This window comes from Heterodontus francisci, chromosome 2, assembly GCF_036365525.1.
Source record: "Heterodontus francisci isolate sHetFra1 chromosome 2, sHetFra1.hap1, whole genome shotgun sequence".
In the NCBI taxonomy this organism is placed as follows: Eukaryota; Metazoa; Chordata; class Chondrichthyes; order Heterodontiformes; family Heterodontidae; genus Heterodontus; species Heterodontus francisci.
The window spans coordinates 53,536,619-53,563,101 of NC_090372.1; the positions used below are offsets into that span (position 1 = coordinate 53,536,619).

The following is a 26,483-nucleotide window of genomic DNA, read 5'->3' on the forward strand; positions in this document are numbered from 1 at the left end:
GATTACCCGCACACACATGCAGCTTTCATAATGCAATATCTTTATTGAGATACCATATTCACAATTCCCGTATGGATGCTACTGTAGAATGATTCACTTACAGTTATATGCCATTTTTACCTTTGATCACTATATTCCATTCATAACACAATAAATCATAGTGAAACAAAATTACATAAAAGTAACAACCGGATAACAAACATGCACCCAGCAAAAATACACATAGCACTTCTGATCGCTTCAGTTATTTTGTTGCCATGGTTATTTTGCTCTCCCAAACTCTTCCGATAATCATATAATTATATAATTGTGAAGAACATTTGTCTTAAACCTCCTAACACAGTACATAGCTTAAAATCTCATGCTCATCAGAAAAAATGTTTTAACTCATTGGGCAGAATTTAATGCAGCTATCTCATACGGGTATGGTGGTGTGGGGAGACAGAATCGCGTTGGAATGTCAGTTCCAAATTTTGTTGGCGATGGGAAAGCACCAAGGTGGCAATACCGCCCCTCTGCAATAGGAAGCTATTTTAAATTGCTGAGAGATTGTTTATATTGCATTTACGTCTCATTATTTGTGATTTAATGATTGGCTCCTGAGTTAGTTGATGGCGGGTGGCACTCATGTGCCTTTGGGTTTACAACCGTTAAAATTTGGCACCGAGGCGAAAAGCTTCAGTGCCTCAACGGAGAGGCAGACCTAGGCATTGTTGCATAGGTGAAGAGGGAGGTTTAGCAGTCCACTGTCGGACTGTGTTGCTGTGTCCTCTGCAGGGGGGCTCAGGGTGTAGTGTGCTCTGCAAGGGGGATTGGGGTCTCTGCAAGGATTTTGTGTTAATTTGGGTTCCTAAAATAGGTTACCAAACTGCTGTGTGACATGTTCGCTCATTCAGCTGAAAGAGAGGGTTGGCTATCTGCAAGGTCGGTCTTTGAGTGCCATCAGGGATTCTGCTGAAAGAATTGTCAAAAGATCAGTTATCAAGGCAGGGTCGTTACTGCATCACCAGCACTCTGTCGGCCCACAGGTCACCTGACATGAATCTCATACCCCTTGTCTTTTTGGACCCCCCGATATGGTGCCTCCGATGGTGGGAGGGCCAACAGGCTGCTGAGGCTGTCCGTGAAGCTCTACGACGAGAGCAGCAGCAGCTGGCCAGTCCAAGAGGGTCCACCTTCACCAGAGGGTGTACTGGACTCAAATCAGCTACCTCCAAATGTCGGAGCGCATTGTCAGTGAAGACTGTAACTCTCCAGGGAGGCCATCACAGACTTACACGCCCTGCTGCAGGACTAGTTGTGACCTATGGGATTTGGAGGTCACCCTATGCCAGTGGCTCTGACAATCACAGTGACACTCAACTTCTATGCATTTGGCACTTTCCAGAGATCCACCAAGGCTATGTTTGTGGTCTTCCAGGCAGCAGCATCCAGGAGTTGACCAATACCCTGATCAAGAGGGCCAGCAGCTATGTGCACTACCGGACCACCTCTGACAGTGAGGCCAAGAGGGCCATTAGCTTCTGGGCAATCACTAGATTTCCTCGGGTGCAAGTTGTGATAGATTGTACGTATGTGGCCAGCCCGCTGTCTTCATCAACAGGAAGGGCGTCCATTCAATCAATGTTCAACTGGTCTGCGACCACCGAAAGCGGTTCCTGAAGTTGTGTGCCCATTTCCCGGGAGGCAGCTATGACGCCTACTTCGTCAGTTCCAGGTGCTCCAGCTTTTCAGGTGCCCCGCTCGCCTTCAGGGATGGATTCTCAGGGACAAGGGCTACCCATTGAAGACTTGGCTTATCATGCCTGTGAGGAACCCTGGCGCTGCAGTGGAGGAGAGGTACAACAATTGCCACGGATCCACCTGAGCGACCATTGAGGAGGCAATTGGGAGACTAAAGATGAGATTCCGGTGCATTGATCGATCTGGTGGAGTCCTGCTGTATGCCCCAGTGAGAGTCTCACGTATTGTGGAGGTCTGCTGTGCTCTGCACAATCTTGCCCTGCAGTGTGGGGAAGCTTTACATTAAGATGAGATGCCTGAGCAACACCCCTCCGCCTACGAGGAGGACTCGGAGGAGGAGAGGAGCAAGCAGCACTGGAGGGTGAAGACCTTGCACCGGAGGCCAGGCAGATTGAGTGACGTGCCAGGGTGGCAAGAGACAACCTCATAATCACCTGCTTCCAGCCTCCCTGATATCCACTCACAGAGACTACAATAAAGACTCACCTTAGCACATGTAGTCTGTCGCCTTCTTTCTGTTTGTGTTCCCCGACTTTCAAACTGCTCCAATGCACGCTAGTGCATGGGAGAACATGTTAACGAGGGCTATGGGCACATTGGCATCACATTAAGGAAGAAATCAGGAGCTCACAATTAAGACATAATGGTAAAAGGCTTTCAGACAATGATAGTTAATGATGGTAACAAAAGAATTAATTAACTAATCAATCAATAACTTGCATATATTTTACACCGTGAGTCCCCAGGAGTGGCTAGGTGTTTTTTTTAATGCGTTTCTGAGTGCTCCTATGCGGTGTGATCCCTGCATTGGCAGCTGGGCTGGAGGCAGACTGCTGATCAGGCTGCCCCTTGCCCTGAGATGACTTCAGCAGGCGTCCTTTGGGAGCCTGAGGCCTGGAGGACCCCGACTACATGAGGGTTTCCTGCACAGATGTTGTGGCTGCTGGAGCTGGGCTCACTGGCAGAGGGGTTGAGGAGCCGGTGTCCAAACTCTGAGTGCCCTGAAGGGAGCACCCAAATGTGGAGGGCAGCCTCCCTTTCTCCATTTCAAGGCTCACTGGAGAAGGACGAAGAGCAGGAGGGGTCTTCAGGCTCCTGGTCCTTCTCTCGCCTAGCCACTCCTACGGTCAGCTCCTGGCCAAAGTGATGGTGCGCAGGTCTGTATGAATTTGTGGAATCTGACTCTCCAAGAGGGTCGCCAACCTCTTGATGGAGGAAGCCATGTGCTTGCATTCTTGGGACATGGCAGCCGTTATGGCATGGATGGACTCCTGCATCGTCCACTCCAGGCTAAGCATGGCCTGTCCACCAGATCGTCATCATTCTGGGGCTCAGCATGGGCCTGGTCACCCACAGTCCTCTGACTGTCAGAGGCATTGACTGTCTCAGCCTCAGCCAGCTGCTCGGTTGGGTATGCACTGCTCTCACCAGCTTGTGACCTTTTTCAACAGACGAACACAAACCTACAGAGGTAAAATTATCTGCGCTGGTGGAAGTTGCAGGAGATTGTGGGACAGTCCTCTGATGCTGATCCTCCCCAGAGGTGGAATTTTGTTTCCCTTCCAATGGAGTCTCCTGCAGTCGCCGACCTGTATGAGAGAATACAAACGTGTGGGTTAAGATGAGGAGTGCTAGTCAAGCCAACCATGCGTGATGTGGGTCTCCAGAGTTCAAATGTATGTTGTTGGACGTCAATTCACTCTCTCTTGTGCAGAGACTCCAGTCTCATCATCCTCTATGGAGCAGCCGCCCTGGGTCCCCACCAGTTCGATTGCCTCCTCCTGCGCCATGGAAAGAGGCCTAAAGGCAGGAATACCTCTGTCAGTCTTTGATGTCTCCCTCATGTTATGGGCTCCCTTGTCTTGCAAGTGGAAAGAAAGAGATAGTCATACTTCGCTGAGACACTAGTACGATGGCTCTGCTAGTGGCAGCCCCTTGTCCCTTAATAGACTTTCCTATGTAGCCCATCCTCCCGCCAGCTCTTGGGGGTTAATGGGGGTAAGCTGTGAAAGAGGGTGGCCTGTGCCAAGATGCAGCCGTGTACTGTCGGGAGGCGGTGATGCTTAATAACCTTTGCCTGTGTTTTTTTGGTGCGTCCCCTCATGTCTAGCTTCCTACTGCATAGCCTCATGCAAACCCGCCAAAGGAGAGAAGTATGGAACATTCACCTTGGTGGAAAAAATAAGGTCGTTGACTCTCTTCTTGCACTGGACCCATGTCCAGGGGTGGGGGTTGACCCCAGGGTTGCTAACCTCCTTTGCGATCTCCATCCAGGCTTGCTTGGTCAGGCAGGTGGACCCTTTCTTAGCATTGCTTGGGGATGAGGATCTCCCTTGCAGCCTGGAGGAGAATCTCCAGGGAGGCATCGCAAAACCGTGATCGATGCAAGCTCCATTTCAGCCTCCTTGCCGATCAGTCTGATGCAGGGGTCCAGGGGCAGCAAATTGCACCTGAAGAAGTCCTGGGGCACCAGTGGGAAATGAAGGGGTCCTGGGCCAGCATGCAACGCTGTGGAAGGCAGTAGTTTTAAATATGACACCAGCACCTGCTTCAGGGCCATCTGACAACATGATGATCGTCTCGCTTCCTGCTCCCACCCCTTGATTGGAGGGGGCCATGGCCTCCAGTATGTAATGGGCTGCCTGCCATGTGATCACAGTGGGCCAGCCATCCACATCTCATTTGGGAATGGTGCCCATTTCCCGGACCAGCAGTGGGCTCACAAAATGCAGCCCATATGTGCTGGTCCCACAAACTCAAAAGGTTCAGAGTAAACATGTTCCCACAAAGAAAAGGGGTGGGACGGCCAAATCTAGAGCCCCATGGATGTCGAGGAGCTTACAGGGTATGATAAGGCAGAAAAGGAAACCTTATGTCCGACACCGAGAACTCAATGCTACAGAAAGCCGAGAGGGGTATAGAAAGTGGAGGGGTGAAATCATAGAAGGAAATTCGGAAAGCAAAGAGAGGGCATGAAAGCATATTGGCAAGAAAAATCAAGGTGAACCCAAAGATGTTTTATCAATAAATAATAGGATAACTAAGGAAAAAGACCATAAAAGACCAAAAAGGTAACCGATGTGTAAGGGCGGATGATGTTGGTAGTGTTCTTAATGAAAACTTTTGCGTCTGACTTCATAAAAGAAGGAGACTATGCAGATATTGTAGTTAAGGAAGATGGGTGTGTAGTATTGGATGTGATGAACATGGGGAGAGAGGAAGTATTAATGGGACTAGCATCCTTGAAAGTTGATAAATCACCAGGGCCAAATGAAATGTACTCCAGGCTGTTAAAAGAAGCCAGGGAGGCAATTGCGGAAGGTCTGACCATCATTTTCCAGTCCTCACTGGATACAGGTATGGTGCCAGAGGATTGGAGGACTGCTAACATTGTACCTCTATTTAAAAAGGGAGCAAGGGATAGACCGATTAATATAGGCCAGTCAGTTTAACCTCAGTAGTGGGCAAATTATTGGAAGCAATTCTGAGAGACAGTATAAACAGTCACTAAGAAGGGCACAGATTTGTTAAGGGAAGATCTTGTCTGAATGCGGAATACAGGCTTAAAGACAGGATTCTTGGTAGTGTGGAGGAACAGAGGGATCTTGGGGTCCATGTCCATAGATCGCTCAAAGTTGCCACCCATGTTGATAGGGTTGTTAAGAAGGCATATGGTGTGTTGGCTTTCATTAACAGGGGGATTGAGTTTAAGAGCCGCAAGGTTATGCTGTAGCTCTATAAGGCCCCGGTTCAACCACACTTGGAATATTGTGTTCAGTTCTGGTCGCCTCATTATAGGAAGGATGTGGAAGCTTTAGAGAGGGTGCAGAGGAGATTTACCAGGATGCTGCCTGGACTGGAGGGCATGTCCTACGAAGAAAGATTGAGGGAGCTAGGGCTTTTCTTATTGGAGCGAAGAAGGATGAGAGGTGACTTGATAGAAGGGTACAAGATGATGAGAGGCATAGATAGAGTGGATAGTCAGAGGCTTTTTCCCAGTGTGGAAAGGGCTATAACCAGGGGGCATAATTTTAAGGTGATTGGAAGAAGGTTTCGGGGAGATCTCAGAGGTAGGTTCTTTACACAGAGAGTGGTGGGTGCGTGGAATGCGCTGCCAACGGTGGTAGTAGAAGCAGATATGTTAGGGGCATTTAAGCGACTCTTGGATAGGTACATGGATGATAGTAGAATGAAGGGTAGGTAGTTAGTTTGATCTTAGAGTAGGTTAAAGGTTCGGCACAAGATTGTGGGCCGAAGGGCCTGTACTGTTCTATGTTCTATGTTCTTGATTGAAGTTTTTGGAGAAGTAACAAGGAAGATTGCTGAGGGTAGTGCATGCTCTACATGGATTTTAGCAAGGATTTTGACAGGGTCCCACATGGCAGACTGGTTAAAAAACAAAAATCCCATGGGATCCAGGGAAAGGTAGCAAGGTGGATCAAAATTGGTTCAGTGGCAGGAAATAAAGGGTAATTGTTGACAGGTGTTTTTTGACTGGAAGGCTGTTTCCAGGGGCCTTCCCAAGGGCTCAGCACTGGGTCCCCTGCTTTTTGTGTTCTTTCTTAATGATTTGGACGTAAATGTAGGGGGCATGATCAAGAAGTTTACAGATGACACAAAGATTGGACGTGTGGTTGATAGCGAGGTGGATAGATGTGGGCTGCAGATATCGATGGACTGATCAGGTGGGCAGAAAAGTGGCAAATGGAATTCAACTTGGAGAAGTGTGAGGTGATGCATTTGGGGAGGTCAAACAAGGCAAAGGAATACAAGATTGATGGGAGAATGCTGAGAGATGTAGAGGTAGTGAGGGATTTTGGAGTGAATGTCCACGGATCTCTGAAGGTAGCAGGACAGGTCGATAAGGGGTTAAGAAGGCATATGGAATCCTTTCCTTTTTTAGCTGAGGTATCGAATATAAGAGCAGGGAGGTTATGCTGGAACTGTATAAATCATTGGTTAGGCCACAACTTGAGTACTGTGTGCAGTTCTGGTCACCGCTTTACAGAAAGGATGTAATTGCACTTAGGGTACAGAGGAGATTTATGGGGATAACAAGGAATGCTGGAAATACTCAGCAGGTCTTGCAGCATCGATAGAGAGGGAAGCAGAGTTCATGTTTCAGGTCAGTGACCCTTCTTTAGAACTTGCAGATATTAGAAATGTGAAAGGTTTTAAGCAAGTAAAGCAGGGGTGGGGCAAGAGATAACAAAGGAGAAGGTGTAGATAGGACAAGGTCACAGAGAATAACTGACCAGAAGGGGTCTCTAAACCTCCATCCCACACCAGGACGGTTTGAGGACTCTCCGCTTCTTCCTTGAACAGAGGCCCAACCAGTCCCCATCCACTGCAACCCTCCTCCGCCTGGCTGAACTTGTTCTCACATTGAACAACTTCTCCTTCAACTCCACTCACTTCCTTCAAGTAAAAGGTGTTTCTATGGGTACCTGCATGGGTCCTAGGACTAAAATAAGGAGAAATTTCTTCACCCAGAGAGTGGTGAGCCTGTGGAATTCGCTACCACAGAAAGCAGTTGAGGCCAAAACATTGAATGTTTTCAAAACGGAGTTAGATATAGCTCTTGGGTCCAAAGGGATCAAAGGGTATGGGGAGAAAGCGGGTACAGGTTACTGAGTTGGATGATCAGCCATGGTCATAATGAATGGCGGAGCAGGCTCGAAGGGCCAAATGGCCTACTCCTGCTCCTATTTTCTATGTTTCTAGTTATGCCTGTCATTTTGTGGGATATGTCAAACATTCCTTTTTCCAGTCCTACTCACGCCCCCTCCCCAAACTATTTTTTCCTGCACATTGATGACTGTACAGTGCTGTTTCCTGCTCCCGCCCTGAACTGGATAACTTTATCAACTTTGCTTCTAATTTCCACCTTTCTCTCACCTTTGCATGGTCCATCTCCGACACTTCCCTTCCTCGACTTCTCTGTCTCCATCTCTTTAGATAGACTGTCTACTAATATCCATTATAAGCCCACTGACTCCCACAGCTACCTCGACTACACTTCTTCACACCCTGCCTCCTGTAAGGACTCCATTCCATTCTCCCATGTTCTCCGTCTCCGACGCATCTGCTCTGATGATGCTACCTTCCATGACAGTGATTCTGATATGTCTTCCTTTTCCCTCAACCGAGGATTCCTCCCCACTGTGGTTGACAGGGCCCTCAACCATGTCCGGCCCATTTCCCCTACCTCTACCCTCACCCCTTCCCCTCCCTCCCAGAACCGCGACAGGGTTCCCCTTGTCCTCACTTTCCACCCCATCAGCTTCCATATCCAAAGGATCATCCTCCGCCATTTCCGCCACCTCCAGCATGATGCCACTACCAAAGGCATCTTCCCCTCCCTTCACCTGTCAGCATTCTGAAGGGATCGTTCCCTCCGTGGCACCCTCGTCCACTCTTCCATTACCCCCACCACCTCGTCCCCTTCCCACGGCACCATCCCCTGCAATCGCAGGAGGTGTAATACCTGCCCATTTACCTCCTCTCTTCTCACTATCCCAGGTCCCAAACGTTCCTTTCAGGTGAAGCAGCAATTTACTTGTACTTGTCTACTGTAGTCGCTGCTCACAATGTGGTATCCTCTACACTGGGGAGACAAAACTCAGACTGGGTGACCGCTTTGCGGAGCACCTCCGCTCAGTCCGAAAGCATGACCCTGAGCTTCCGGTTGCTTGCCATTTCAACACTCCCCCCTGCTCTCATCTCTGTCCTGGGATTGCTGCAGTGTTCCAATGGACATCAACGCAAGCTCGAGGAACAGCATCTCATTTACCGATTAGGCACACTACAGCCTGCCGGACTGAACATTGAGTTCAATAATTTCAGAGCATGATGGGCCCCCCATTTTACTTTTATTTTTAGCTATTTTTTCTTTTTTTATATTTGTTTGTGTTTATTTTATTTTATCTTAGTTTGTTCAGTTTGCCTAATACCCTATCTGTACTACTGCTTTGTCTTTCAGCACACCATTAACATATTGTTTGCCTTTGCTCCATGACCTACTGGTCAGTTATTTTCTGTGACCTTGTCCTATCTACACCTTCTCCTTTGTTATCTCTTGCCTCACCCCCGCTTTACTTGCTTGAATCCTTTCACATTTCTAATATTTGTCGGTTCTGAAGAAGTGTCACTGACCTGAAACGTTAACTCTGCTTCTGTCTGCACAGATGCTGCCAGACCTGCTGAGTATTTCCAGCATTTCTTGTTTTTATTTCAGATTTCCAGCATTCGCAGTAATTTGCTTTTATTTTAGATTTATAAAGATGTTGTCAGTACTGGAAAAATGCAGCTGTGGGGAAAGATTGGATAGGCTGGGGTTGTTCTCCTTGGAACAGAGAAAGCTGAGGGGAGATTTGATTGAAATGTACAAAATTTTGATGGGCCTGGATAGAGTGGATGTGAAGGACCTTAACAGAGAGATCAGTGACTAGGGGGCATGGATTTATAGTGATTGTTAAAAAGGTTAGAGGGGAGACGAGGAAAGTTTTTTTTCATCCAGAAGGGTAGTCGAGGCAGAAACCCTCAACTCATTTATAAGGTGTCTGGATATGCACCTCAAGTGCCGTAACCTGCAGGAAGGTGGTGTTACGGCCAGGTGAGGAGGAGGTCTCAGGCTCTTCCTTTGCCCTTCCTTTTGTTTGACCGCAGCAGGGCTTGTTCCTTTTAAACAGTGGTTGTGCTTACCACTTCTGTGAGTGTTTTACCTTTTACCTTTACTGTGATCGTTAAGTTTATTATACTTAACACTTTAATTACTATTTAAAATTACTAAAAAATATGCTATACATTCAAACTGCACATTCACGCACACATTCATACGAAAATCTCACACACACAAATAGATTACAGAGGGGAAAATAGATTTGATGGTTTAATTAAAATCCAGAATAAGTGGAACTTAAATACACAGTCTGTGAAGTGGATGATCCAGTAGTCCCTCAGCTGATTTGTATTCTTGAAGTCCTCGCTGGTCAAAGTGCACTCTGTGGTTGGCCTGCTTTGCTCAGGGTTTTCTTGAAGGCAGAATCGTAGTTGTCTCTCTTCCCCTGGTTTCTGACTGTAGGCTTGGAGGGTCCACAGTCGCAGACTAGATGTTTTCTGGGGAGAGAGAAAGAGAGCGAGAGAAAGGGAAGCACACAGTCTTTTCTGCTGCAGCGCACTCGCTGCTTGTCTCTTTGACCAAAGGAAACACAACCAGCTCCCCCTGAGATGGACAGATAATCACATGGCTGCTTCATGTTTTCTGGAACTTTCTAATGAAATTTAAAGTTAGGAATTGGCTCCACGTGCCCCAGGATGCCAATTTACACCTGGTGGGGTTTGCTCTTTCAAAGTCAGTATGCCAGGATTGCCATGTTTGCTGTGCTAATGATGCCATTTTAGGTAATTAGAGTCATAGTTGTACAGCATAGAAACAGGCCCTTCGGCCCACCGCGTCCATGCCAACCATAATGCCTATCTATACTAATCCCACCTGCCTACATTAATTCCATATCCCTGTATGCCTTGCTCATTCAAGTACCTGTCCAGATGCCTCTTAAATGTCGCTACTGTTCCTGCCTCCACCACCTCCTCAGGCAGCTCATTCCAGATACCCACTATTCTTTGTGTGAAAAATGTTACCCCTTTGATCCCCTTTAAACCTCCTCCCTCTCACCTTAAATCTATGCCCTCTAGTTTTAGTCACCCTTACCATGGGAAACAGACTCTAGATATCTACCCTATCTATGCCTCTCATAATTTTATATACCTCTATCATGACCCCTCTCAGCCTCCTTCTCTCAAGGGAAAACAGACTCAGCCTATCCAATCTCTCTTTATAACTCAAGCCGTCCAAACCAGGCAACATCCTTGTGAATCCTTTCTGCACCCTCTCTAGCTTAATCACATCTTTCCTGTAGTGCGGCGACCAGAACTGCACACAGTACTCCAAATGCGGACTAACCAACGTTATGTACAACTGTAACATGACATCCCAACTCAATGCCTCGGCCGATGAAGGCAAGCATGCCATACGCCTTCTTCACCACCCTGCCTACCCGTGTTGCCACTTTCAGGGAACTATGTACTTGCACCCAAAGGTCTCTCTGCTCAACAACACTCCAAGGGCCTAATCACTTAAAGCAAGCCATTGTTCTGGCTGGCCTTCTTGGTAGACTTTTGTCTGCAGATCAATCTCCTGGTACTTCAGATGCAAATTGCAGTGGCCATCTTGGCTGCTAGTTTTTTAACTGTAGGATTTTTTCCATTTTTTCCAATGTCAGTTTCTAACCAATTAAATTAATATTTCTCATTTGGCATATGGGGTTTTCTTGACACCTCCGTACCCCACGGAATGAAATGTGACTATAGGAACATTTCATTAAAGGGGGTGGAAAGGAAAAGAAGAAAACACACATTCATCTCACTCACTCCTCAAATTCATTCATTAATCTTAGAACTTCTGCAGCTGGCTTTGTCGGCAATAGCTATGCTGATTCAATATTTTTTTTTGGAGTTTGTCTGGGATGGTTATGTGTTGTCAAGTCAGGTTAAAGTTTCTCTAGTATCAATTTGTAATACCCTGGTGATGTGCATCTCAATAAACATGGGTTGTTGGTGAAGCTTGGGGTCTGCAAATTTCCATTGTTGTTTAAGGCAAGTTCTCCTGTATGCACAAGCTTTAACCCCTCAAATGCTGTTTTTGCAACACGTGGCTTTAACCATTCAGGTTCCAGTACCTTGATAATTTTTCTCCCTATAATGGTAGTGGGTAATAAATTGGCTTTTAAGCTCCTGTGAGGTGTATGAGGTTTCCTCTGGGCCCTTGTTCTTGCTGAATTCAGTATTGAAATTGTTGAGTTTGATTCGCTTTGGATTTGGGCTTGGATCAATGGATTCTTCAGTGTGTAGATCCACCCTGACCTCACTTTTAGTTTTCTGGTGAGTCACACAAAAGTGCTGTTTACTTTAGGACATTTTTGTTTCCCTTTTCTCTTTACTGTGGGGGGGGGAGGGGGGGTCTCTTTGCTAATCTGCCCCATGTCCTCTGGTAGATTCCTGCTCACAGGTGTCTGTCTAGCTTTCACTGCAACCCCCTGCAACATTTCAGCTAGGTGAGGCATCACCCTCACTATTGATTTGCCTTTTTGGGAACTTTCCTTGCCTCTGCCAGTTTCTGTAAATGCTGTTAGCGGCCTTTGTCGGGTGCCTCTTTAGCCTGCATTTACATGGGAGAGTGAGGGATCTAATTTTTCCAACATTTCAGTGTTGGCTTCCCGGCCCTCCTCTAACCAGTCCTTATTGTCCTTTTCGTCCACTTCCTCCCTAACTGTCTGACAGACCTGTGCTTGTCTGTCCCCTTTAGGTTTGGCAGGGGTCCCACACAGTCCACCCACACTCTGCTGAAGGGTCCCCCAAAAGCCAGTATGGGAATTAGGGGTGCAGGTTTTATTGCAGGTTGGGGCTTCCCCACAACCTGGCACGTGTGGAAAGTTTCACAGAACTCCACCACGTGTTTGTGGAGTTTTGTCCAGTCAAAATGCTGTCTTATGCGGGCTTTGGTTTTTCGTACACTGACATGTCCAGTCATTGGAGATTCGTGGGCCATTATTAGTATTTCTTTACGGTACCTCATTGGCACCACTATCTGCTAAACCACTATCCACTCTTCGTCCGCAGGTGTATGAGGAGATCTCCACTTCCTCATCAGCACCTCATGCTTTAAATAGTAGCACTCTGGGATTCCCTCTGCTTCAGTTTCAGTTTGGGCAGTCTGTGCTAACTGCTCTAACACTGGGTCGGCTTGTTGAGCCTCAACGAGGGAAGATCTGTCTAACCCACCCTTTGGGTCCTCTGACTTCCCAAAGAAGGTTTCAGATAACCAGAGAGTAGGGTCATCTGTCTGCAGTGCCAGCTCAGCCTCCTCTGAAGGAGCTTGTTTGGCCATGGGCCGAGTCACCACACAGTCAGGGGAAATGCTGGGGAACCTTTCCGGAAACTGCTTGGTCTCCCTGACCCCTCTCGGTCTCTCTAAAACTGCTGGGAAGCTACCATGTTTGCTCCCACCAGATCATTAACCAGGAGCAGGTCGACCCCTTCCACAGGCAAACTAGGGACAATCCCCACAGTTACCAGTCATGAAACTAGGTCACACTCCAGGTGCACTCGATTTCAAAGGTATAGGCATACACCAACCTCCAGTACCATTCACTAACACTTTAGCATTCGCTGCACTCTCTGGGAGAAAGGTCATGCCTTTTCCCAGCAGAAGGGATTTGGTGGTCCCTGTATCCCTGAGTATGACTATGGGCTTGCTTGCCCCACTCGAGGGGTATGGAGTCACTTTTCCTTGGGATACAAAATCCTGATAACCTTCAGGGATTTTGTTAAATTTTCCCATGCCCACAGCAGTATGTTTACTGGGTCTTACTGCTGCAGTTAAAGGCACAACCTGCTCTGCTGTGCTTTCCATCAGGGCCCCTGATTAATCCTACAGGTTTTCCCCATAATTTCCAGCAGTCTGCTTGAAGGTGACCTGCCTTGTTACAGTGGAAACGCGAGTCTTCGGTTTTCACTCCTGCTCTCAGTAGTGTCTTTTTTGGCTTGAGGAGGGCCCCCTGTGTGTCCAGCTTTCCTTTCTTGACCAGGGCTGTTCGGGCTCCTATCACCCTCCCACCTTTTATCCTTTTTGGGTTTGTGGGGGTGACTAGGGAAGGGTTTCCCTTGGGGTAAGGACTTGTGCACAAGGGTAAATTCATCAGCCAGGATTGTGGCTTGCCTGGCTCTTTGAACCTTTTGTTCTTCTACGTGGGTTTTAATAGAAATGGGAAGTGAGTTTTAAATTCCTCAAGAAGGATCACTTAGAATCATAGAGAAATACAGCACCGAAACAGGCCCTTCGGCCCACCGAGTCCGTGCCGACCATCAACCACCCATTTATACTAATCCTACATTAATCCCATTTCCCTCTCCCATCCCCACCTTCCCTCAATTCTCCTACCTATACTAGGGACTATTTACAATGGCCAATTTATCTATTGTCCCACAAGTCTTTGGCATGTGGGAGGAAACCTGGAGGAAACCCACGCAGTCACAGGGAGAACTTGCAGAGAGAACCCAGAACTGAACCTGGGTCACTGAAGCTGTGAGGCTGCAGTGCTAACCACTGCGCCACCCTGCTTGGTATATGTAGGCTGTACCTTAAGTGCCCTTATCCACTGGTCAAAAGCAAACTGCTTAACTCTTTCAACCTCAAGGTAAGTTTGGTCAGGCTACTTCCGGAAGGTTAGGAATTTCTGGTGGTACGCTTCTGGTACTAGTAGCATTTTTAGTCATTTCATAAGCTGATGACCTTTCATCTGGCAACAGTGAATAAACCTCATGGACTTTTCTTGTTAGCTTGCTTTGTAACAACAGCATCCAGCTCTCAGCCAGCCATTTCTGCTGTCTTGCAAGCGTTTCAAAAGTGATGAAAAATGCTTCCACATCTCCCTTATTGAACTTTGGAATCAACTGGGAGAACTTTAAGAGCTCAGTACACTCCCTCGCTAGCCGTGCTTTCACTGTGTGTATTGGGTCGCCCCCTAGTTAGTTCTAGCTGCCTTAACTCACTTACCTCCTTCTCCTTCTGGAAAGCTCTCTTTTCTCCTTTCTTCCCTTTTTCCCTTTCTTGACGCTCACTCTGCTCTTTCTCTCTCTGGAATTCTAATTTGAGTCTCCTCTGTTCTGATTGTATTTTTGCAAACATTACCTTGTCTGTTTCTGACTGTAAACCTGTTTCTGAATCTTCAGGTTCAAGTGAAAAATCATTGGCCACAAGTCTTAGGATTTCGGATTTCTTAGCTTTTGCATGGAAAGTAATCCATTACTGCCTAGCTACATTCCCCAACTCTTCAATTGATAGGGCCTTTAACCTGTCCCAAGTTACTTCACTCTGACTTAGGAGGGTTCTTGCCTCGAATGTGGACATACTAGTACTCTAGCAGCAAAAACCACAAGAAAACTGTATTGAATTTTTAATTTTTTTTTTACTAGGGATCAATTTGGTTTCCCATTTCCAATTTTTCGTTTGTCGTTGGGTTATGATCTTGGACTATAACCCCCAAATTTCTGTTACGGCCAGGTAAGGAGGGGGTCTCAGGCTCCCCTCTTGCCTTTCCTTTAGTTTGACTGCAGCAAGGTTTATACCTTTTAAACAGTAGTTGTGCTTACCGCCTCTGCGAATGTTTTACCTTTTACCTTTACTGTGATCGTGAAAGAACCAATCGGACAGGGTTTCTTGAGTATAAACAAGAAAGGTAAGTTTATTATACTTAACACTTTAACCCCTATTTAAAATTACCAAAAAATATGCTACCCATCAACGCACACATTCACACGAGAATCACGCACACACAAATAGATTTGGTGGTTTGATTAAAGTCCAGATAAATGGATCTTAAATACACAGTCTGTGAAGTGGATGATCCGGTAGTTCCCGGGCTGATCTGTATTCTTTAAGTCCTCGCTGGTCAAAGTGCACTCTGTGGTTGGCCTGCTTTGTTCAGGGTCTTCTTGAAGGCAGACAAACACTCTGCCGCGGATAAGCCCTTCTTGGCATGGCCGGCTGCTCTAGCTCCCTTGTCGATCTTCACCAGCTTGCCCAGCCACCGCCTGGCCCTGTCACCCTCTGAGTCTCTGTTGCACAGTGTGGGGATCTAGAAAGATTGGGTGTATGAGATCCATTTTAGCTGGTCGCTGTGATGACCTTGCCTTTGGAGCCTTCCCCTTGCCACTTCCCTCTGATCATGCGCTAATGCCCCTATGTGTCCACCCTCGCCATGTTGGATGCACACCGCCTCTGTATCCAACCTTGCGGTGAGGGCTGCACTCCCCCTTGCCATGAGGGCTGCACAACCTCTGCGTCCACCTTGGCTGTGCCGCTGTCGGGCAATGGCCACTGCACCCCCTGTTCCCCTTCTTGGATTCATCCAAAACTCCCCATGGCTGCAAATATATGGTAAATACCTTTTCAGCAATTATAATTGCAGTCCTGCCGTGTTGTAGTGGCAACATCACCTTGGACCTTTCCCGCCAATGACAAAATCCAGAAGTGACGGCTGGTTTCTGGGTGAGCACCTCCCCTCCCAATTTTTCGCCTCCCCACGCCTCCAATCCCACTCCTGCTGGCTGGATAAAATCCAGCCCATACTTAATGACAAATTTGTTGACTAGATTGGTTCTGAAAAGCAAAACGTGTTAATTAACAAATATAAATTGGAAATAACCAAGTGGGTGAGAATCCAAATTGGTAAATGCGATGCATAACTGCTTTATGGCCCAGTGTGATGGTATGTCAAGGAAGACGAGAGTTAGGGCATGTCTTGACTTGGTAATGGTAGGTAACACCGGGTGCTCCGGTTTCCTCCCACATGCCAAAGACTTGCAGGTTGATAGGTTAATTGGCCATTATAAATTGCCCCTAGTATAGGTAGGTGGTAGGGAAATATATAGGGACAGGTGAGGATGTGGTAGGAATATGGGCTTAGTGTAGGATTAGTATAAATGGGTGGTTGATGGTCGGCACAGACTTGGTGGGCCGAAGGGCCTGTTTCAGTGCTGTATCTCTAAAAAAAAAACACAGTTAACAAACAAGAAATGAAGTTATGGCATTCTTGGTGATAGTGACCACAGAGATGTTCAAGATAATATCGGGTTTAAAAAACTAAGAACCAGGAGCTAGGTATATCATTTTGAAAGGGCCAACTTCAAAGCTAAGAGGGAATAGTTAAATCAGAGTTCAACTGATTTGTATTCTACTGTTTTCACTTTGTAGTCAAACATTCTTTCGGCTCTGTTAATGGATGCTCAGTTATGGTTGGACATGTTATTTATTTTTATTAAGAGATACAGCACTGAAACAGGCCCTTCGGCCCACCAAGTCTGTGCCAACCAACAACCACCCATTTATACTAACCCTGCAGTAATCCCATATTCTCTACCACCTATCTACACTAGGGGCAATTTACAATGGCCAATTTACCTATCAACCTGCAAGTCTTTGGCTGTGGGAGGAAACCGGAGCACCCGGCGAAAACACACACGGTCACAGGGAGAACGTGCAAACTCCACAAAGGCAGTACCCAGAATCGAACCTGGGTCCCTGGAGCTGTGAGGCTGTGGTGCTAACCACATGTTGAATGGCAAATGTACTATTAGCAGGCTCCTTGGTCTCTTTCAGCTTCCTCCTTAGCTATTTCAATACTGTTTATGGAGTGTCATTTATTTTTTTCTTACATTCAAGATCTTACACTTGTCTGCATTAAATTTAATGTGCTGTTGCTATACTCGCATATATTTGATGTATCCAAGTCCCCGTTAACAGGTTCACTGTAAGGTACCAGCACATTCCTGAACAGTATTCCATAGTACACAGATATGCTCTGCCATCAAAGGATTGAATTCACTTTCAAACTTCCAAACATCAAATGTTATCTTTAAGTTAACTGAAAGCCGAACGAAACCCAGTTATGGTTACTTCCTCAAGGTAGATGGATCTTTAAATAACTGAAAAATGCAGATACAAGGACCACCCCACATGCAAGTTTTGACAGTCGTTGTCACCAACCCCCGACCTAATTGTGAACACACAACATGCCCCACTGTTGGCTTCACCAGTTGAAGGTTAGAACTGCAGCAGCATCTTAAAATATCACACCTCAAGAATGTAACTGCAGGTATGTGTTACTGGGACCATGAAAATTGATATATGAGAATTCTGTTAGATCAGTTTATGGGATTAGGGAGAAGTTTCAAAGTTTTACCTTATTAGAAATTATGGGGTGAATTTTAACCTCCAAAAACAGATGGGTTGGTGCAGGTCAGATGTTAAAATTTAAAAAAACCTGAAATCTACCTGCAATCTGCCCACTTCTGGGTTTAATTGAAGTGGGGCAAGGTGCTGGCAGCCAAACCACTCCCAGGAAGCAGGTTGGCAATTTAAATCTTTTAATGAGGCTGGCAGTCTCTGATTTAACCTGTTTTGCGGGTTTCTCAGGGTTGGGTAACCCGTCAGCTGAAGAGAGACGAGAACAACTTCTGGGAAAGTTAAGTGCCTTTAGAGCACTGCTTGTGGGCCATCAGGAGCAGGAGTGCTCCCTCCCAGCCCACTAAGCTCCCCCACCACTCAAACTAACTTGATTGAATTTTTTGAGGTGGTGACTAGATGCGTAGATGAGGGTGGAGCAGTTGATGTTGTCTACCTGGACTTCAGTAAGGCTTTTGATAAGGTCCCGTATGGGATCCAGGACAATTTGGCAAATTGGATCCAAACTTGGCTCAGTGGCAGGAGGCAGAGGTTGATGGTCGGGGGCTGTTTCTGCGAGTGGAAGCCTGTGACCGGTGGCGTACCGTAGGGATCGGTGCTGGGTCCCTTGCTGTTTGTAGTATACATTAATGATTTTGACGTGAATACAGGAGGTATGATCAGTAAGTTCGCGGATGACACGAAAATTTGTGGTATCGTAAATAGTGAGGAGGAAAGCCTTAGATTACAGGACGATATAGATGGGCGGAGCAGTGGCAAATGGAATTTAATCCTGAGAAGTGTGAGGTGATGCATTTTGGGAGGACTAACAAGGCAAGGGAATATACAATGGATGATAGGACCCTAGGAAGTACAGAAGGTCAGACGGACCTTGGTGTACTTGTCCATAGATCTGAAGGCAGCAGCACAGGTAGATAAGGTGGTTAGGAAGGTATATGGGATATTTGCCTTTATTAGCCGAAGCATAGAATATAAGAGCAGGGAGGCTATGATGGAACATAAACAAGAAATGCTGGAATCACTCAGCAGGTCTGGCAGCATCTGTGGAAAGAGAAGCAGAGTTAATGTTTCGGGTCAGTGACCCTGCTTCTCTTTCCACAGATGCTGCCAGACCTGCTGAGTGATTCCAGCATTTCTTGTTTTTGTTTCAGATTTCCAGCATCCGCAGTATTTTGCTTTTATTTTAGAGGTTATGATGGAACTGTATAAAATCCTAGTTAGGCCGCAGCTGGGGTACTGTGTACAGTTCTGGTCACCACACTATAGGAAGGATTTGATTGCACTGGAGAGGGTGCAGAGGAGATTCACCAGGTTGTTGCCTGGGCTGGACCGTTTCAGCTATGAAGAGAGACTGAAAAGGCTAGGGTTGTTTTCCTTAGAGCAGAGAAAGCTGAGGGGGGACATGATTGAGGTATACAAAATTATGAGGGGTATTGATAGATAGGAAGAAACTTTTCCTTTAATGGAGGGGTCAATAACAGGGGGCATAGATTTAAGGTAAGGGGCAGGAAGTTTAGAGGGGATTTGAGGAAAACATTTTTCACCCAGAGGGTGGTTGGAATCTGGAACGCACTCCCTGAAGAGGTGGTAGAGGCAGAAACCATCACAACATTTAAGAAGTATTTAGATGAGCACTTGAAACACCATAGCATACAAGGCTACAGGCCAAGTGCTGGAAATTGGGATTAGAATAGGTAGGTACTTGGTGGCCGGCACAGACACGATGGGCCGAAGGGCCTGTTTCTGTGCTGTATGAATCTATGACCTCTGCCTCCATAAAAAGGCTCCTGGGGATGGTGATTGGATGCCCTCCCCCACCACCCTGAGTTAAAACTTCACAGTATGTGGTGAAACTTAGGCAGTTTCCCAACTAAACTCTGTTCACCCACTCACCTACGCAACATGGGCCTATACCTCTGGGCACCTTCATCTTGAGACACTTCGGTCTTAATCGGAGTGTTAGGCATGACTTCGTGGTAGCATTCTTGCTTTTGAGTCAGGAAAGTTATGGGTTCAAATCCCACTCCACACCAGAAACCCATAATATAGGCTGACTCCAGTGCAGTACTGAGGGAATTTTTGGAGGTGCTATCTTTTGGATCAGACATTAAATCAAGGCCCCATCTGCCCTACAAAGGAAATTATGAAAGTATGAGGGGCAAATTGGTTGAGGTGGATTGGGAAAACACATTAAAAGGTAAGTACATAGGCAATGGATAACCTTTAAAGAAATATTACATAGTTCACAGAAGCTATACATTCCTTCAAGGCACAAATACCCCAATAGTAAAGGCAGTCAACCTTGTATAACAAAGGAAGTTAAGGATTGTATAAGATTAAAAGAAAAAGCCTATAAAGATGCCAGAAATATTAGTAAACATGAGGATTTGGAGGATTTTAGAATACAGCAAAGATGCTATGTAAATTCAAGTCTTTCTTTTCAATTGAATGTGGATGAGTTCTGTGTTTAGTGCATGAATATATCTTAATTACAAACCAGATGCTGATTGGAAATGTTTGTAAAGTCTTAAGAAAATATGAAATGAGGGAGAGCCATTCAACCCTATACAAAATATCCCATCATGTATTCTACTCTACTACGCAAGCTCCTGGTAGAAGGTCTGTATAAATATTCCCGGATCCCCAAAAGTATTTAGGTAAATTTCCAGAATATTTATTCATTTCGACATTTGCATTATTCTGCTCTGGTGTACTGTACTCCTGAGTAAGTGCCCTACTCAATATAGAAACATCTCACTTTCAGAGAATTTGCAATCATCTTAGTGTATATTTCCATTTAACTTCTCTATAACCATTTAAGCATTTATTTAGTGTCAATATGTAGGCTTCATTTAAGGCTGTTTGTTTTAATCCATGTGTTTAATTGTACAGAATGAAGAGGAAATTCTACTCCTGGGAAGAATGCATGAATCTCAGGGAAGTTAAGGTACCGCTCAATATAGTTATCTGACGAGTTATCTTTATGGGGCTGCAAAAATCAGATTTCTTTTTTAAATTAGCAAAATCATTGAAGAAGTGTGATGAACCTTAATGTTTCAGTGAAGCCAGTAAAGTCTTAGGACTTTTATTAAGATAATACTTGCTTATTCACAAAAAAGCTATGGTTCTTCAAGGCAGCACTATCCTATCACTTTTACATTGATACAAAGTGATCTTGTGTCCACATCATCATAAGATGACAGTATAACTCAAAAGTTGACTGCCTAAAAGCCTTGAAATACGAGATCCCACCCCCACCCCAAGTCACTGTCTCACCGGTTTGAGTTTACATAGCATGTAGTATAAATTTAGTCTAAGCTTGTGCACTTTGCGGAACTTTAGTTTTTCTGTAGTATTGTTAGTAGCAAAGTAGCAGTTTATTTAAGAAACTGAAGTACAACCAAAATGTAGTGCGATAGGTTGTTCAGGTAGTGACTGGAAAATCTGTTCCATGGGCCATATCCTAACTGAAAATAGCCTTTCTATAACTTAGGAGAAAAAACTCTTTTTAAAAAAAAAACCTCCAGAGACTTGAGAACATAATGTGCTAAGGGAGTGCTGCACTGTCAGAGGTGCCATCCTTTGAATGAAACTGCCTTTTTAAAGAGCTTGCACTCTCCAGTGGGCGTAAAAGATCCCATAGCACCACTTGATGAAGATTGGAAGTCCTGGCTGATATTGATCCCTCACCTAAAAAAGATTGCCTAAATGTTTTAATTGGTGAAATGGGACAATATAGTATTCAGCCCCATTGTTCTGCACTGTTAATCAGTCAACAGTGGTGGATGTCGGTTATAACACTTGGGTGCTACCTTTACTTATTCTAATTCATTCCCTCACTCCACCCATCTGCCTCGAAAGAAAAGACTTCAAATTTCAAACTTCAAACGACGTAGGAAGGAAGGGTGGCACAGATGTTAGAAGTGAGTTTAGGCAGTTAGGCTGGAAGCTGAAAGCTCGGACGGACAGAGTTGTTATCTCTGGTTTGTTGCCGGCGCCACGTGATAGTGAGGCTAGGAATAGGGAGAGAGCACAGCTGAACACGTGGCTGCAGGAATGGTGTAGAAGAGAGGGCTTCCAGTTCTTGGATAATTGGACTGCATTCTGGGGAAGATGGGACCTGTTCAAACAGGACGGGCTGCATCTGAACCAGAGGGGCACCAATATCCTGGGAGGGAGGTTTGCTAGTACTGTTCGGGAGGGTTTAAACTAGTTTGGGAGGGGGATGGGAACCGGACTTGTAGTCCAGGGACCAGTGGGTCCACTCAGAAAGACAAAGAGTGTAGTGAGGTATTGGGGAAGGTAGCACTGTCGCAGAGGACAGATGGGCACGGAGAAGGGTTAAAGTGCGTATACTTCAACGCAAGAAGCATCAGGAATAAGGTGAGTGAATTGAAGGCGTGGATGGGCACTTGGGACTACGATGTTGTGGCCATCACTGAAACGTGGATAGGTGAGGGGGAGGAATGGTTCTTGGAGGTACCTGGTTATAGATGTTTTCATAAGATTAGGAATGGTGGTAAAAGAGGTGGGGGGGTGGCATTGTTAGTTAGAAATAGTGTAACAACTGCTGAAAGAATTTTCGAGGAGGATCTGCCGACTGAGGCACTGTGGGTTGAGGTCAGGAACAGGAAAGGAGCAGTCACCTTGATGGGAGTTTTCTATCGGCCCCCCAATAGCAGCAGGGAGGTGGAAGAGCAGATTGGGAAACAGATTTTGGAAAGGAGCAGAAGTTACAGGGTAGTAATTATGGGGGATTTCAACTTCCCAAATATTGATTGGCAACTCTTTAGATCGAATAGTTTGGATGGGGTAGTGTTTGTGCAGTATGTCCAGGAAGCTTTTCTGACTCAGTATGTAGACTGCCCGACCAGAGGGGAGGCAATATTGGATTTGGTACTAGGTAATGAACCAGGGCAAGTGATAGAGCTGTTGGTGGGCGAGCACTTTGGAGATAGTGATCACAATTCTGTAGCATTCACTGTGGTAATGGAGAGGGATAGGTATGTGCAACAGGGCAAGGTTTACAATTGGGGGAAGGGTAGATATGATGCTGTCAGGCAGGAACTGAGGAGCATAAGTTGGGAGCATATGCTGGCAGGGAAGGGCACGGTCGAAATGTGGAACTTTTTCAAGGAGCAGATAGTAGGGGCCATTGATAAGCATGTCCCTGTCAGACAGGGAAGGGATGGTCATGTGAGGGAACCGTGGTTGACAAGAGAGGTTGAGAGTCTTGTTAGGAAGAAGAAGGATGCGTATATAAGGTTGAGGAAAAAGGGCACAGGCATAGCTCTGGAGGGATACAAGATGGCCAGGAAGGATCTGAAGAAAGGGATTAGGAGAGCTAAGAGAGGGCATGAAAAATGCTTGGCGGGTAGGATAAAAGAAAACCCCAAGGCCTTTTACGCGTATGTCAGAAATATGAGGATGACTAGGGGGACCGTAGGTCCGGTCAAGGACAATAGCGGGAGACTGTGTGTTGAGCCGGAAGAGATAAGTGAGGTTTTGAATGAGTACTTCTCTTCGGTATTTACGAATGAGAAGGGGTGTATTACTGAAGAGGACGGTGTGAAACAGACTGGTAAGCTCGAGGAAGTGCTCGTTAGGAGGGAAGATGTGTTGGGGTTTTTGAATAACTTGAAGATAGACAAGTCTCCCGGGCCTGACGGGGTATATCCAAGGATGTTATGGGAAGCAAGGGATGAAATTGCAGAGCCGCTGGCAATGATCTTTTCATCTTCTCTGTTGACGGGGGTGGTACCAGGTGATTGGAGGGTGGCAAATGTTGTGCCCCTGTTCAAGAAAGGGAATAGGAACAACCCTGGGAATTACAGACCAGTTAGTCTTACTTCGGTGGTAGGCAAGTTGATGGAAAAGGTGCTGAGGGATAGGATTTCTGAGCATCTGGAAAGACACTGCTTGATTCGGGACAGTCAGCACGGTTTTGTGAGGGGTAGGTCTTGCCTCACAAGCCTGATTGAATTCTTTGAGCAGGTGACCAAGCAAGTGGATGAGGGTAAACCAGTGGATGTGGTGTACATGGATTTTAGTAAGGCATTTGATAAGGTCCCCCATGGTAGACTTATGGAGAAAGTCAGGAGGCATGGGATAGTGGGGAATGTGGCCAGTTGGATTAAGAATTGGCTAACTGATAGAAGGCAGAGAGTGGTCTTAGATGGTAAATACTCAGCCTGGAGCCCAGTTACCAGTGGCGTGCCACAGGGATCAGTTCTGGGTCCTCTCCTGTTTGTGATTTTTATTAACGACTTGGATGAGGAAGTCGAAGGGTGGGTCAGTAAATTTGCAGATGATACAAAGGTTGGTGGAGTAGTGGATACCGAGGAGGGCTATTGTCGTCTGCAAAGGGACTTGGATAGGTTGCAGTGCTGGGCTGAAAAGTGGCAGATGGAGTTTAACCCTGAAAAGTGTGAGGTCGTCCATTTTGGAAGGACAAACACGAATGCAAAATACTGGGTTAACGGTAGGGTTCTTGGGCATGTGGAGGAGCAGAGAGACCTTGGGGTCTATGTGCATAGATCGTTGAAAGTTGCAACTCAAGTGGATAGGGCTGTGAAGAAGGCATATGGGGTGTTAGCGTTCATTGGCAGAGGGATTGAATTTAAGAGCCGTGAGGTGATGATGCAGCTGTACAGGACCTTGGTAAGGCCTCATTTGGAGTACTGTGTGCAGTTCTGGTCGCCTCATTTTAGGAAGGATGTGGAAGCCTTGGAGAGGGTGCAGAGGAGATTTACCAGGATGTTGCCTGGAATGGAGAATAAGTCTTACGAGGAAAGGCTGAACATTCTAGGCCTCTTCTCATTAGAACGGAGAAGGATGAGGGGTGACATGATAGAGGTTTATAAGATGATCAGGGGAATAGATAGGGTAGACAGTCAGAAACTTTTTCCCCGGGTGGAGCAAAGCGTTACAAGGGGTCATAAATTTAAGGTGAAGGGTGGGAGATATAAGGGGGATGTCAGGGGAAGGTTCTTTACCCAGAGAGTGGTCGGGGCATGGAATGCCTTGCCTGGGGAAGTTGTTGAGTCAGAAACTTTAGGGACTTTCAAACGGCTTTTAGATAGGTATATGGATAAAGGAGAATGATGGGGTATAGATTAAATTGTCCTTGACAGAGGACAAAGGATCGGCACAACATCGTGGGCCGAAGGGCCTGTTCTGTGCTGTATTTTTCTATGTTCTATGTTCTATGTTCTGAGAAATGGCAACTTCAGTATTTTTTCTAGTATTGACAGTTCCTTTTATTTTCTTTTGCTTTGAATCTAACTTAAAAACATTACAACAAATTTGAAATTACCCTTTGTCATTATATATTAAAAACACTGGAGCCAAACTGGGCTTGCTGTGGTAACTGGGCATGCAGTATGTGATTGCATTGCAGCAGCAAGAGTTAGTAGTTGGGCTGCCAGTGCTGAACAGGTAATCCAAGGCAGCTCGCCAGTCATAGAGGTCAAGAACCTCTGCTCCTCTTGGCCTCACAAAAATTAAAGTAAAATATTAGTCATTTTTGTATTGACCTGCAGCAACCCCTTTAAGGGTTACTGGTGATGCTGTTCCACAAAAATTATGATGCAATAAAATTAAGGTTCCTGTTGGTTTTCAGTCTATTTTGAAGCCCAGCCAAAAATCACGTCCATTGGACCTTTAGCGAGATCTTGCCAGGATAGCAGGAATTCTCGTGCCACTTTTCTGGCCCATCAAGGAAGGAGACATTGCTGGATCTGGTTCTGGGGGATGAGGCAGGTCAAGTGGATCAGATGTCAGTAGAGGTGACAATGTTCATACTATCATAAGGTTTAGATTAGTCATGGAAAAGGACAAGGAGAAATCTAGAGTAAAATGACTTAATTGGAGGAGGGCCAATTTCAGTGGCTTGAGAACAGATCTGCCCTGGGTAAATTGGAATCGAACTGTAATCGAACAATGGCTGCTTTTAAAGAAAGATGAGATTGTTTGGGTGCAGTCAAGGTACATTCCCACGAGGGGAAAAGATAGGGCAACCAAATCCAGAGCTGCCTGGGTGACGAAAGAGATAGCGAATAAGCTGAAGCAGAAGAAGGGAATATGCAAAAGATGTCAGATTGATAATACAAGCGAAAACTAGACTGAATATCAAATGTTCAGAGGGGAAGTAAAAAAGGAAATAAGAAGGACAGAGAGTGGCAGCTACCATAGAAGAGAATCCAAAAGTCTTCTATAAGCAGCTCAATGGTAAAAAAGTAGTAAGAGGAGGTGTGGGCCGATTAGGGACCAAGAAGGAGACCTATGCAGGGAGGCACAGGGCATGGCTAAGGGTACAAAATGAATACTTTGCATCTGTGTCTAGCAAGGAAGAAGATGCTATCAAAGTCTTAGTGAAATACGAAGTAATTGAGATACTGAATAGGTTAAAAATTGATAAAGAGTACTAGAAAGGCTGTCTGTACTTAAAAGTTAATAAGTCGCCAGGACCAGATGGGATGTATCGGAGGATGTAGAGGGAAGTAAGGGTGGAAATTGTGGAAACTCCATACATATGTTGGCGGCGCAGTGGCTAGCACCGCAGCCTCACAGCTCCAGCGACCCGGGTTCAGTTCTGGGTACTGCCTGTGCGGAGTTTGCAAGTTCTCCCTGTGACTGCATAGGTTTCTGCCGGGTGCTCTGGTTTCCTCCCACAGCCAAAGACTTGCAGGTTGATAGGTAAATTGGCCATTGTAAATTGCCCCTAGTGTAGGTAGGTGGTGGGGATGTGGTAAGGAATATGGGATCAATGTAGGATTAGTATAAGTGGGTGGTTGTTGGTCGGCACAGACTCAGTGGGCCAAAGGGCCTATTTCAGTGCTGTATCTCTCTGACTCTACATACAGAGGACTGGAGAATTGAAAATGTTACATCCTTGTTCTAAAGAGGTTGTAAGGATAAACCCAGAAAATACAGA

The 26,483-nt window shown here is 45.9% G+C and overlaps 1 protein-coding gene across 6 annotated transcripts in view; it reads left to right on the plus strand.

The window, feature by feature from the left end:
- mak (male germ cell-associated kinase) overlaps positions 1 to 26,483 on the plus strand; it is a 417,670-nt gene that overhangs the window by 91,778 nt on the left and 299,409 nt on the right. For all 6 annotated transcript variants that reach the window (XM_068058371.1, XM_068058408.1, XM_068058377.1 and 3 more), the window contains one exon: positions 20,441 to 20,495. In XM_068058371.1, coding sequence (XP_067914472.1) covers positions 20,441 to 20,495 — 55 coding nt within the window. The remainder of the gene's footprint in view (positions 1 to 20,440; positions 20,496 to 26,483) is intronic.